Source organism: Macaca mulatta, chromosome 7 (genome assembly GCF_049350105.2).
Source record: "Macaca mulatta isolate MMU2019108-1 chromosome 7, T2T-MMU8v2.0, whole genome shotgun sequence".
Classification (NCBI taxonomy): domain Eukaryota; kingdom Metazoa; phylum Chordata; class Mammalia; order Primates; family Cercopithecidae; genus Macaca; species Macaca mulatta.
In genome coordinates, this window is record NC_133412.1 from 49,679,677 (window position 1) to 49,694,590 (window position 14,914).

Here is a 14,914-nt window from a genome sequence, read left to right on the forward strand (position 1 = left end):
CCAGCACGGGTCCCCTACAGCTGCAGAGCCAGCAGCAGCAGTGGTAGCTGCAGCAGTTCCCAATAAGGGACTATTATATAAAACTTTATGACAATAAATATGGTAACTTAGATTAAGCAAATTTCTTGAAAGATACAAACTACCAAAGCTTACAAAAAAAAAAAGGTAATATGAATAACTCTATATCTACTTTAAAAATTGAAGCCTTGTTTAAAATTCTCCCACAAAAAACACCAGGTCCAGATGGCTTCATTAATGAATTCCAACACTGACAGTAAAAAAAAAAAAAAAAAAAAAAAAAAAAAATCAGTTCTACACAACTCTTCCAAAAATATGAGGATAAAAGACTTCCCAATTCATCCTATGAGACTTGATAGTTCTATCAATGCAAAAGATAGAATGCAAAAAAAAAAAAAAAAAAAGACATTAAAGAAAACAGTGTTAGGCATGATGGTGCATGCCTGTAATCTCAACTACTTGGAAGGCTGAAGCAGGAGAATCACTGAAGCCCAGGAGATTGAGACCAGCCTGGGCAACACAGTGGGATCCACTCTCAAAAAAATTTTTTTAATGAGAAAGAAAACAATGTCCCTCATGATGTAATTCACATTAACAAAGTTAAAAAGAAAAATCATCTCAGTAAGACACAGAAATAACACGTGACAGAATGAATTTTTACATCCATTCCTGAAAAAAGATCTACACAAGCTAGGAATAGAAGGAATCAAGCTCAATTTGATACAGAATTTACACAAAACCAACAGCTATCATTATAACTTAATGGCTAAAAACTAAATGTTTTCCCCTAAGATTAGAAACGAGACAAGGACGTTGCTTTCAACCACCTCTATTCAACATTATACTGGAGTAGCCAGTGAAATCAAGCAAGAAAAAAAAAAAGACATCCAAACTAGAAAGGAAGAAAAACTTTTTATTTACAGACATGACTGACTATATGAAAAACCCAATGGAATCTATAAAAAAGTTGGTGTGGGGGTGGGCAGGTGCGGTGGCTCATTCCTGTTATCCCAGCACTTTAGGAGGCCAAGACAGGAGGATCACTTGAGCTCAGGAGTTCAGGACCAGTCAGCCTAGGCAACATAGCGAGACCTCATCGCTGCTAAAAAAAAAAAAAAAAAAAAGTAGCCCAGCATAGCGACACAGGCCAATAAGGCCAGCTACTCAGAAGGCTAAGGAGGGAGGATCACTCGAGCCTGGAGATTGCAGCTGCGGTGAGCTATGATGACATCGCTACACTCCAGCCTAGGCAATAGAGGGTGACCTCGTCTCAAAAAAAAAAAAAAAAAAAAAAAAAAAGGTTAATGGCACTAATACTTAAGTCTAGCCAGGTTGCAGAAGATCAACATGTAACTATCAACTGTATATCTATATACTAGCAACAAACAATTGAAAATTGTAGAACACCATTTATAATAACATCCTCAAAAATACTGAGAGATAAATCTTACCAAGATGTAAAAGATCTGTACACTAATAACTATAAAATACTGCCAAGAGAAATTAAAGAACTTAATAAAAAGTTAAACACATACTTATCATCTGATCTAGTCATTCCATTCCTAGATAATTACTGAAGAGAAAAAAAGTATGTCTATATAAACTTGAATATAATAGCCAAAAATTAAAAACAACCCATATATCCATCAACAAGTGAATAGATTTAAAAAATTGTGATATCCAATGGAATACTATTACCTTAGCAACAAAAAGGAATGTGTTATTGACACATGCAACAACATGGATAAATCTCAAAATAATTATACCAAGTGGGAGAAGCCAAATATAAAAGGGTACATACTATGTGGTTCCATGTACATAAAATGGTAGAAAAAGCAAACTAATCTACAGTGACAGAAAGAACTTAACTGGTTTCCCATATACGGGTGGGGTGTATATGGGAAGGAGTGTGAAAGAGGGATTACAAAGAGGTATGAAGAAACTTTGGGAATAATGGATATGTTCAGTATCCTGACTGTGGTGGTTTCATGGGTATATACATGTCAAAGTTTATCACATTGTACACTTTAAATATACACAGTTTACTGTATTTCAATTCTACCTACAAAATACCTTTTAAAAAGACAACTAAGTAATATTACCTTTTCCTTTCAGGTCTAAAACCAACACTATATTCCCTTTCCTTTTTTTTTTATAAATTGACAAGCAAAAATTGCATATATTTATGGTATATAACATGATGTTTTCATATGTCTGCAGTGTAGAATGGCAAAATCAAGCTACTTAATTTATGTATTACCTCACAATACTTATCATTTTTTGTACTGAGACTAGTTAAAATCTATTCTTAGAAATTCTCAAGTATAGGCTGGGGGCAGTGGCTCATGCCTATAATCCCAGCACTTTGTGAGGCCAAGGCAGGTGGATCACCTGAGGCCGGGAGTTCAAGACCAGCCTGACCAACATGGAGAAATCTTGTCTCTACCAAAAATACAAAATTAGCCAGGTGTGGTGGCGCATGCCTGTAATCCCAGCTACTCGGGAGGCTGAGGCAGAAGAATCCCTTGAACCCAGGAGGCTGAGGTTGCAGTGAGCCGAGATTGCACCATCTTGCGCCAGCCTGGCAACAAGAGCGAAATTCTGTCTCAAAAGAAAAAAAAGAAAGAAAGAAATTTTTTTTTTTTTTTTTGAGATGGAGTCTCACTCTGTCACCCAGGCTGGAGTGCAGTGGCCAAATCTCGGCTCACTGTAAGCTCCGTCTCTCGGGTTTACGCCATTCTCCTGCCTCCGCCTCCCGAGTAGCTGGGACTACAGGTGCCCGCCACCTAGCCTGGCTAGTTTTTTGTATTTTATTTTTTAGTGGAGACGGGGTTTCACCGTGTTAGGCAGGATGGTCTCGATCTGCTGACCTCATGATCCGCCCGTCTCGGCCTCCCAGAGTGCTGGGATTACAGGCGTGAGCCACCGTGCCCGGCCTGAAATTTTCAAGTATATAATGTATTGTTACTTACTATAGTCATCATGATGTACAACAAATCTCTTGACCTTATTCCTCCTATATAACTAAAAAATTTGTGTCCTTTGACCAATATCTCTCCAATTCCCCCAGCCTTTAGTAACTACCACTTTGCTCTTTGTTTCTATGCATTCAACTTTTCAGATTCCACATATAAGTGAGATTGTGGAGTACTTATCCTTCTGTATTATCCTTTGGACATTGGATGGTATTACTTGTAAAACATTCCACAACTAAACATTTTTTTCCATATTCTCTACATTATTACAAGTTTCAATGCTAGGCACAGCTGTTAAGCTTGCAGAAATACAAATACATCAGCAAAAATATTCTCACCAACCATCACAATGCAGTTACGGACAGGACCTGCCTCTGCTTTCTCCCCTTACAGGAGGATATACAATGACTACAGTCATCTCTTTCTTTGCATCATTAATGACCCAAAGACACTCACTTAAAAAAAAAATTACCACTGTCACACTCCTCAATCTTCCACACCACCTTTTTTGCTTTCCCATCCTCCAGTTCCTCTTGGTTACTAAAAATAATGTCTACACTTCTATTTAGTTTTACTCCATCTTCTCACATCTATCAAATATTTTTTAAAGATATGTTTAAGAATAAGAACAGTATTTTTCTTTCTTTTTTTTTAAATTGCTGCTCCTTGTGGAGCAGGGCTACCCTGCAGGCAGTATGCCCAGAGTAGCAAGAACAGTATTTCTATAGCTTCTCAGCCTTCTGGCTAAGATCAAGTGTAGTTCTGTTTTTATAAGTTTAATATCTGGAATGTCTTCTATCCAAAGACAATTTTGTTTGTTTTGTTTTGTTTTTGAGACGGAGTTTCGCTCTTGTTGCTCAGACTAGAGTGCAATGGCATGATCTCGACTCACCACAACCTCCGCCTCCCGGGTTCAAACAGTTCTCCCGCCTCAGCCTCCAGAGTAGCTAGGATTACAGGCATGCACCACCACGCCTGGCTAATTTTTTTTTGTATTTTCAGTAGAGACGGGTTTCTGCATGTTGGTCAGGCTGGTCTGGAACTCCTGACCTCAGGCGATCCACCTACCTCGGCCTCCCAAAGTGCTGGGATTACAGGCACGAGCCACTGCGCCCAGCTCTAAATGAGTTTCTGAAGCAGGGAGATGGAATAGGATCTTGCTTGATCTACTCCACACATTGATCTGGTATTGCAATACCTCCAGGAATGGTGCACCCCCCACCTCAAAGGATAAAAATTAAAATTAAAATCAAAAACAAGATTTCTATATATTTACCTCAAGTACTGGTCCAGCTCCAAGAATAATCTGTTCTACTCCACTGACAAATCCTTTCTGACTGAGAGCGGTAAGGTGGTGAATAAGAAAGTTTGTGCTTTGAGTCTTCCCAGAACCACTCTCTCCCGAAATCACGATGCACTGATTCTTTTTGCGCTGAAGCATGGCATGATAAGCTACATCAGCCACAGCATAAATGTGGGGCTCAAGTTTTCCCAGTTGGTGGTTATCATACATTTTGACATATTTGGGGTTATAAATAGGAAGAAACTTGAATGGGTTAATAACTATTAGAATACTGCCAACATAGGTATAAATTTTTTCATGCTTAAAGCGATTTCGTAGGTTTTCTAAGAGAGTTTTCTCATTCAAATCAGGTAAACTACATAAGTCATCAAAGTCTTTCTGTTGAGGCTGTGGAAGAAAACCCCGTTCCATCATCCTGCGACGTTCTTCTGTTACCCGTAGCCATGACTGCAGGCTACCATAATGGATCGATCCATCAAGGTTTTTCTCTCTCAGAAGAAAGCGGTAGTCCTCTCCACTTAAGCGATTTTCCAGAGCCATTCGGGGCCACAACATCATTCGCTGAACTGGACAGTCTGTTGGATTGAGAATCCATTCTTCTCCACCAAATTCCTTTACCTCCGCTAGAACATAACATTTTGTTTTGTCAAGATGAAGTTTGTTTATAAGAGACTCAATCACCTCAGCAGCTGTGGAGTTTTTTCTGGCAGGAATAGGACAGTAGATTGTCCCTTCCGAAATAGTCCCAGGATAGATCCGTAATGTATGTTCATTATCTTCAAAGCGTCGTCTTCCTCCATCATTTATATTCATATTGGATCCTGTCCCATCAGCATGGATAGTATATGTTCAAAGTCATGCAAACCATTTTCTTGGTAAAATAACTGTAACATAAAAGATGCAAAATATTTAGAAGTAAATATGCATTGCTTTCTGATGTTCAAGAAAGAAAAGCTTAACAAGCATGTTGATTACATCTTCTAAAACACAAAATACTAACTTGTGTCTTAGCACAGCAACAGTTTCATTGAGACCACATAATATTAAGTTTCACTGTCCAAATTTAGGCACTTTCTAAAAATAGTAACTTGCCAAAAAAACATATATTTCAATGTTTTATTATACAAAAATCCAAAGAGTAGAAAGAAAAATGTTTCCCCTGCTGTCTCAAATGTTTTTAAAGAAATTGTGATTAGAACCAAGTTCTTTCCTTATACTTAACAAAGACTGGATTAAGACAGAATAATCATGCAAATCTAATTGCCCTGTACCCAAAATTTCTTAAGGATAAAGCAAAAACAAGAAAGAATTCCAACAATGGAGCAAACATTTTGTTAAATTTGTTAAAAACAGTAAGAAGATGGATAAACAGAGAAATTACATAAAACCAAGAAAATGGTGAGAGAAACCAACTAAAGAGATAGACATATATTTTCAAGGAATTCTAGGTTCTGACCCCCTCCCTCCCATAAAGTGGGAAGAAGGGAGTTTGGCAAGAGCAATAAAAGAATCCTTCCCCCGACTTGCTGAGTAAATTTAACAAAATTATACAACTAGGCACCACTACAAATTTTATTCAGCTTCCCTTTGTCCTTCAATGCTACCACTATATCTTTTTACCTAACCTTATTTATTGCATTCCTTACAAGTATTCTGCATTTTCTTCCCATCTTCTCAAACCTCATATACAGTATATCACACTTCTAGAAGAATGATTTCAACTTTTATACCTCACTGAGAAAATAGTGATTTCCTTCAAATGGCTTCTCCAACTCAAAATTTATTCTTATCTTTACCTCATCTATCTTATTCCATCCCTGTCTTCTACTGAGAAAATATGCCCCACACACTTTCCAGGGCTGATAAAACCTATTTCTTATCATCTTCATTAGTTAGTTATATGCCCCCCAAAAAAACCACTCTCATGTGTCATCAATATTTCCCTTATTTATTTCATCCTTTAACATATAAGGATGATGTGCTATTAAAAAAATAATAAGAAATACTTTCAGTTACTTCCCTTTTTTTGTTTTTTGTTTTGTTTTGTTTTTTTGAGACAGGGTCTTGTTCTGTCGCCCAGGCTAGAGTACAGCGACGTGATCTTGGCTCACTGCACCCTCCATCTCCCTGGCTCAGGTGATCCTCTCACCTCAACCTGGCTGGGACTACAGGTGTGCGCCACCTTGCCTGGCTAAATTTTTGTATTTTTAGTAGAGACGGGGTTTCAACATGTTGCCCAGAGTACTCTCTATCCTCTCATATTACTATATATTTGTCAGTCTTCTAATCAAGAAACTATTTTTTCCCTTTTGCCAAGATGGTCTTTCAAACACAGAGATTAATACAGAACATACAAAAAAAACCCAGACATATAGGCCAGGTGGTGGCTCATACCTGTAATCTCAGCACTTTGGGAGGCCAAGGCGGGCGGATCACCTGAGGTCAGCAGTTCAAGATCAGCCTGGCCAACATGGTGAAACCCTGTCTCTACTAAAAATACAAAATTAGCCAGGCAAGGTGGCACGTCCCTGTAATCCCTGTTACCCAGAGGCCTGAGGCAGGAGAATCACTTGATCCTGGGAGGCAGAGGTTATAGTGAGCTAAGGTTGCACCCCTGCACTCCAGCTTGAGTGACAGAGTGAGACTGTCTCAAAAAAAAAAATTTTTTTAAAAAACTAGTTAGGAAAGGATAAACATTTCACTGTGGTACTGGTTCAATTGCTAATCTGAGTTGAAGTGAAGAAAATTAACAGTCCTATCTCATAGCATACTAAAAATAGATTCCATCTATGGATTTGTACCTATCAATCTGTTCTGGGCTCTATATTCTATTCCATAGGTCTATTTTTCCACCCCGAACCTCTGTTAATTACTACAGTCCTATAATAAATTTTGGTATCTGAAGGGCACATTACCTTAATGTGTTGTTCTTTACAAATTTTACGTTGGCCATTTACTCTACCATAAAAATGTTTAAGTTCACATGTTTACTATCATGAATAAAAATCTTTTCAGATTTTAATACTGCATTGATTTTACAGATTAATATTGGACATAACTGACATCTTACTGACTCTTCTCATTCATGAACACCATGCTGTTGGCTTTTAAAAATTACAACTATATTTTTCACTTCTAAAGTTTTTGTCATTTTCAAATCCACCTGATCTTTTTTCTGCCAGTTTACGTTCCGAAATTATTTATACTTAAGGGCTATTACTCCTTTTCTTTTTGAAAATCCTGAGTATGTAATTTAATATTTTTCAGACTAACATTGAAACGTCATCCAGACTGAACTGCTCTTCTGGTTGTTTATTTCATATCCTCCTTAGCATGAGATGACTTTTTATGTTTGAGAATTTAGCTTTACAAGTGGACTTTTGATGGAACTTCTTTTGTTTTTCATACAAACACTTACTGAGAACCTGTTTACTACTTTTTTAAGAGAACCACAGTATCATAAATATATTTTTTAACTAAAAATTTTTGGTATTAAATGATCAATTGATATTCAAATTTCCTCAGTTATCTCATAAACAGTTTTCTTACAGATAGTCTAGATGAAGATTCTGCTCTACAATAACAGTGAGGATATACTCTGAGTTACCAGGTTCCTAGTTGTATAGCTATGTTTAGTTTCCTGAATCCCTAAGTATTTGGTTCATATAAGCTATGGCATCTGGCAGCAGTCAGCAGCAAATCTTCTTACAGCCAGAGAGGCTGTGACCTGTACCACTCCAGAAGATGTGCTAAGTCAAGGGGTCCCCAACCACTGGGCCATGGACCAGTGACAGTCCATGGCCTGTCAGGAATTGGGCCGCACAGCAGAAGATGAGCAGCAAGCGAGTGAGCATTACTGCCTGGGCTCTGCCTCCTGTCAGATAGTCAGCAGCATTAGATTGTCATAGAAGCATAAGCACTATTGTGACCTGCACATGCAAAGGATCTAGATTGCATGCTCCTTATGAGAATCTAACTAATGCCTGATGACCTAATACCTGATGATCTGAGGCAGACTAGTTTCATCCCGAAACCATCCCCTACTACCCCATCTGTGGAAAAACTGTCATCTATGAAACCAGTCCCTGGTGCCAAAAAGGTTAAAGATCACTGTACTAAGTAACTACAATCTAATCCCTAAAGTTATATAATATGGCAGCCCTGGAAGTAAACTCAGAAACATCTTTTTTTTTTTTTTTTTTTTTGAGACGGAGTCTCGCGCAGTGTCACCCAGGCTGGAGTGCAGTGGCGCGATCTCGGCTCACTGCAAGCTCCGCCTCCCAGGTTCACGCCATTCTCCTGCCTCAGCCTCCGAGTAGCTGGGACTACAGGCGCCCGCCACCACGCCCGGCTAGTTTTTTGTATTTTTAGTAGAGACGGGGTTTCACCATGTTAGCCAGGATGGTCTCAATCTCCTGACCTCGTGATCCACCCGCCTCGGCCTCCCAAAGTGCTGGGATTACAGGCTTGAGCCACCGCGCCCGGCCTAGAAACATCTTTTTTAACAGAGGAGTCCTATCTTGGTCCACTGTTTCCAACAATAAGCCCAACTCTAATTACACTTCCCTATTACTTCAAAGCAGCCAAAACCTCACCTGCTCCTTCCTGAAACACAGAAATGTTTACGTTTTTTGAGCCCTAGTTTTGTCAGTTTGGTTTTATTTTTGTTATTTTATCAATTACTGCTTTGTTTTTTTGGTTTTCGTTTTACAAAAAGGAGGGTTTGTCTCAAAATACCACTCAGAAATCCATCTTGATCACAAGCCAGTCCTTGCTAAAATACTTCAAAAATCTGTATTTGCAAATGCGAGACATGAGCTTTCATTAAAATCATCCGGGGAACTTTTTCAAAACATATATTACCGGCCAGGCATGGTGGCTCATGCCTGTAATCCCAGCACTTTGGGAGGCCCAGGCGGGTGGATCACGAGGTCAGGAGATCAGAACCATCCTGGTTAACATGGTGAAACCCCATCTCTACGGACAATACAAAAATTAGCCAGGCGTGGTGGCGGGCACCTGTAGCCCCAGCTACTCGGGAGGCTGAGGCAGGAGAATGGCATGAACCCAGGAGGCGGAGCTTGCAGTGAGCCAAGATCACACTACTGTGCTCCAGCCTGGGCAACAAGAGTGACACTCCATCTCTAAATAAATAAAATAAATAAATATTTTTTTAAATGTACATTACCAGGCTCAACAATAGTTATGAGTTGAGGAAATGTAGGTAATTCTGTTATTGCTGATCCAGAAAATAGTATTTGAAAATCACTGTATTCCCAAGTGTTTGGGAACTCACTTTCTACTCCCTTACCACTCTTCCCACATAGCAAGCTACCTGACAATGCTCTGGAAAAGTCGCGAAATTCCAGAGTTGGTAATCCAAAGGTCTTTCCTCATTCTTCACTATGGCATGACTAAAGCAGCCGATTTCTAGTTCTTGAAAGTGTCCTCACATAGTTATTTTTCTTGTAGTCTTCCTCTTTTTCTTACTCCTACAGCTCCTTTTCCATTAACTCATTTTACTTTGTTGTTGTTTTGTTTTTGTATTTGTTTTTGTTTTATAGAGCCAGGGTCTGTCTCTGTCATGCAGGTTGGAGTACAGTGGCACAATCATGGCTCACTGCAGCCTCAACCTTCTGGGCTCAAGTGATCCTCCTGCTTCAGTCTCCCGAGTAGTTGTGACTATAAGTGCGTGCCACCAAAGGCAGCAGCGGCCCATCAACAGCGGCCACTGCCATGACACCAGCTGCAGTAGGGGAGGTGCAGCCAGAACTGCATGCTCCACGGAGGCAGCAGAAGCCAGGAACAGGTGGGAGCCCCGCCACATTCTGAGTTGACAGGGCAGGAGTTTCGCGCTCCCTGGGTGCAGCTGTGGCCACCCATCCAGGTGCGCTGCAGACCTGGGCATCACTGTGCTCTTGGGGGATGGGAGTAGGCAGGAGCCCCACCCTCCCAGGCACAGCTGCAGCTGCCCAACCTGCAGCTGCAGACCCAGGCATCTCTGCACTCTCAGAGGCCTGGGAAGGCCCCCCGCCCAGCCACTGCAGGTTCAGAAGTGTTTGCTCCCACTGCCTGGCCTCTCCTCACTCCCAGCACCCACTCCAATCTCAGAGCAAGGTTGGGTCCGAGCCTGGGCACTGTCACAGTGTGGTCAAGTGTGCGCACGCTCCAGATAGCACTGATACACCAGTCCCCTACCACCTCGGCCCCCTCTAAACTTTGGGCGCCTACAAACGCTAGAGGGAGGCCAAGGGGGTACTGAGGGCAGTTCAGTGCTGGCCTGTAGGCGCCCCCTGTCACAAACAGCCTGGCACCATGAACAGCAGCAGGAGGTAGACAGGCTCCTGGGCAAAAGGAGGCAGGTCCCTGGTGAAGCCCCACCTTCAAGCCAGGGAAGGCCTGAAGCCTGGGGACAAGGCTTTCCATTGGCGCCTGATGACCAGAGTGGGAACTTGTGGTGCTTTCTCCAGGCCCACCCATGGTTGTCCATGAACTAATGAGTACACACTTCCTCCCTGCTGAGACCTATAAAAACCCAAACTCAGCCAGACTTGAGGAGACAACCACCTGCCAGTTGCAGAGAAAAGGTGCCCACCCGAGGGTCTCCTCTCTGCCGAGAGCTGAGATGACGGGACAACTAGCTGCAGGGAGAAGCTACCCACCCCAGGGTCTCCTCTGCTGAGAGCTGAAGAGTTATGTAACAACCAGCTGCAGAGAGGAGCTACCCACTCCATGGTCTCCACTCTGCTGAGAGCTGAACACTCATCAGGATACCCTGGTTGCAGAGAGGAGCTACCCACTGCAAGTCTCCTCTGAGCTGTTCTAGCACTCAATAAAGCTCCTCTTCGCCTTGCTCACCTTCCACTTCTCCGCATACCTCATTCTTCCTGGGTGCAGAATAAGAACTCAGGACCTGCCGAATGGCAGGGCTAAAAGAACCATAACACAAACAGGGCTGAAATACGCCCCTTGCTCATCGCATTGTAGGCAACAGGAGAGAAGAGAGAAGGAGAAAAGAGCTGAGGACCTTCATGGAGCCCAGACCTGGGGGCTCCCTGAGCCAAGGCTGTGACACCTTCCTTGAGGCTCTGCGGTTCCTGGCATCTCCAAGCTTCCGAGATGCATTCCCCAGTGCCAGCAATGGAAGCTGCTTATGGTACGCCTAGTCCAGCCACAGCCTTGCAAGGAGGCCAGCACCTGTGCCTGCACCCGAAGCTGCCTGCCCCACTGCAGCCAGCATGCTCGGTTCTGTACAGTGGCCAAACTCCTCGCTCACTCACACAACCCTCGCCACTCCATGCCTGGCTCACCTTTGGTAGGTGTGGGATCCAGGCTGGTAGTGCAAGCCAAAGACAGCCTGCCATTCAGAGTGAGCAGAACAAGCCCAGCAGACCCAAGAAAAACTCAGGCAAAGGCGCCACTGGCCACAGACGTTTCCAGCCAGAAAAGTATCATCCCAAGAAGTATCACCCTATAGCAAGATGGAATGCTGCCCAGGCTGGTCCACAAAGCCAAAAATTTTTGTGTAAAAATTTTTACTATATGCTCCTTTACAGGAAAATTTTGCTGACGGTTGTTCTAGGGTAGCCACTAAAAAATATTTTTTTTAGGCTGGGCCTGGTGGCTCACGCCTGTAATCCCAGCACTTTGGGAGGCTGAGGCAGGCGGATCACTTAAGGTCAGGAGTTTGAGGCCAGCCTGGTCAACATGGTGAAACCCTGTCCCTACTAAAAAGTACAAAAAAAATTAGCCAGGCAGGGTGGTGCGTGTCTGTAATCCCAACTATTCAGGAGGCTGAGGCAGAAGAATTGCTTGAACTCAGGAGGCACAGGTTGCAGTAAGCCAAAATCACACCACTGCATTCTAGCCTGGGCAACTGAGCGCAACTCCATCTCAAAAAAAAAAAAAAAAAAAAAAAGATTTTTTAAGTATAACTTTCCATGTGGCACAGATACACCATGGAATACTATGCAGTCATAAAAAAGAATGCGATAACGTTCCTTTATAGCGACATGGATGGAGCTGGAGGCCATTATCCTAAGTAAACTAATGCAAGAACAGAAAACCTAACTCTGCACTTCTAAATGGGAGCTAAAAACTGAGTACACATGAACACAAAGAAGGGACCAATAGACACCAGAGCCTACTTGAGGGTGAAGGGTGGGAGGAAGGCGAGGATCAAAAAACTACCTATCGGGTACTGTGCTTATTATCTGGGTAACAAAATCATCTGTACACCAAACCCCTGCAACTCACAATTTATCTAAAGAACCAACCTGTACATGTACTCTTGAAACTAAAAGTTATAAATAAATAAGTGTAACTTTCCAACTAGTAGAGTGAAAAAACAGAATAATGAGTTCAAAAGAAAGCAAGAAAGGAGAAGGGGAAAAAAGTCAGAATAGGTGGATCAAATAGAAAACAAATAGTAAAGTTTTAAGCTAAATACAACAGTAATTATATTATATTACATGTAAATGCTCCAGTTAAAAAACAAAGATGGTCAGATCAAATTTTTAAAATTCAACTATCTGCTATTTTCATGAGGATGCAGAATCAGAAAGTTTTTTTTTTTTTTAAAGGAGAAGAAATACCATACAAACACTAGCCAAAAGAAAGCTGGTATAATTTAAAAAAAAAAAAAAAAAAAAAAAAGCTGGTATAATACATCAAAATAACATCAAGCAAAACAGGAAAAGAAAATGGAATTAAATATCTCTTAAGGGATTTTTTTAGCCCTTCCATACTATTATTTTAGGCTTAGGCCTGAGACAAAGGTCTCTGGATATCACTGGTGTTCTTGAAAAGAAGTACAAAACAGAAAAAGATTTTGGAAGTTAAGGAGGAAGCCACAGAGTGGCAAGTAAGTAGTTAGCAGATGTTGATCAAATCTGCTACAAAGAAAGCAGGAGTAGGGCTGGGCGCAGTGGCTCACGCCTGTAATCCCAGCACTTTGGGGGGCCGAGGCGGGAGAATACAAGGTCAGGAGTTCAAGACCAGCCTGGCCAAGACGGTGAAACCCCATCTCTACTAAAAATACAAAAATTAGCCGGGCGTGGTAGCACGTGACTGTAGCCCCAGCTGCTCAGGAGGCTGAGGCAGGAGAATCGCTTGAATCTGGGAGGCGGTGAGTGGAGATCATGCCACTGCACTCCAGCCTGGAGACAGAGCAAGACTCTGTCTCAAAAAAAAAAAAAAAAAAAAAGAAAGCAAGAGTATTGTGAGTGAAATGTTTATTAGTTAGGGGGCTTGGGAACACAACTCTATGACTATAAATAGGATCAAGCAAGGAAGCCGAAACTAAAAACTGAAGAAAAAGAGAAAGAAGGTCTAACTGGTGAGCCAAAGTTCCTTGGTAAGCAAGACTAAATGAGATTAAGGTCAAAGGTGGACAGATGTCTCTCAGAAAGGAAAAAAAAAAAAGGACACTATTTTACTGAAAGAATTAAAAAAAAATTGCAGAGAAACAGAATTTGAGATAAGATGTGACAAGAGTGCATATCAGCTAATCATTACTACATAGAATATAGAAGCCCAAGTTTTACCTATAGCAGATCAATGTCAAGTAAAAACAAAAGTGGGTGCTGACAGAAAACACATTTTGTACTATTTCAGTTGAAGAAAATGTAATGGAAGAAATAAATTATCAAGCTGGGCACAGTAGTGCATGCCTATAGTCATAGCTATTTGAAAGGCTGAAGTGGGAGGATTGCTTGAGCACAGGAGTTCACGACCAGCCTGGGCAATATTTAAGACACCATCTCTAAATAAACAAAATGTTAATAGTTGGCAGGCCACATGTAGAATGAAAACCTCTCACCTTACACAAAAATCAACTCAAAATGGATCAAGGACTTAAATCTAAGACCTGAATAGAAATTCTACAAGATAATGTCAGAAAAACCTTTCCAGGCTTTGGCTTAGGCAAAGACTTTATGATCAAGAACCCAAAAGCAAATGCAACAAAAACAAAGATGAATAGATGGGACTTAATTAAACTATTTAAAAGCCTCTGCACAGAAAAAGAAACAATCAGCAAAGAGACAACCCAGAGAGTGGAAGAAAATCTTCACAATGTATATATCCAGTAAAGGACTAATATCCAGAAACTACAAAGAACTCAAACAAATTAGCAAGAAAAACAAACAATCTCATCCAAAAGTAGGCTAAGGACATGAATAGACAATTCTCAAAAGAAGATATACAAAAGGTCAATAAACATGAAAAAATGCTCAACATCATTAATGATGAGGGAAATGCAAAACAAAATAACAATGTGATACCACCCTACTCCTGCAAGAATGGCCAAAAAAAAAAAAAAATCAAAAAAATAATAGATGTTGGCAGCGATGTGGTGAAAAGAGAATACACTTTTACACTGCTGGTGGGAATGTAAAATAGTACAACTACTATAAAAAAAACAGCATGGAGATTCCTTAAAGAATTTAAAGTAGGCCAGGTGCAGTGGCTCACGCCTATAATCCCAGCACTTTGGGAAGCCAAGGCGGGTGGATCACTTGAGGTCAGGAGTTTGAGACTAGCCTGACCAACATGGCGAAACCCCATCCCTACTAAAAGTATGAAAAATTAGCTGCGCATGGTGGTACGTGCCTGTAGC

General features: G+C 41.2%; 1 protein-coding gene, 1 long non-coding RNA gene and 1 pseudogene across 31 annotated transcripts in view; 2 read left to right on the plus strand and 1 right to left on the minus strand.

Annotated features, from left to right (window-relative positions):
• Positions 1-14,914, minus strand: part of MYO9A (myosin IXA) — a 306,752-nt gene that overhangs the window by 229,278 nt on the left and 62,560 nt on the right. For all 30 annotated transcript variants that reach the window (XM_077939666.1, XM_077939675.1, XM_077939671.1 and 27 more), the window contains one exon: positions 4,270-5,180. In XM_077939666.1, the coding sequence (XP_077795792.1) occupies positions 4,270-5,109 (840 nt within the window). In that variant the 5' untranslated portion in view covers positions 5,110-5,180. The remainder of the gene's footprint in view (positions 1-4,269; positions 5,181-14,914) is intronic.
• LOC114679941 (U2 spliceosomal RNA) lies at positions 3,718-3,890 on the plus strand (annotated as a pseudogene).
• On the plus strand, positions 9,807-12,962 carry LOC144329953 (uncharacterized). Its single transcript, XR_013395706.1, has 2 exons — positions 9,807-11,981; positions 12,804-12,962. It is a non-coding gene; the product is annotated as an uncharacterized LOC144329953 (long non-coding RNA).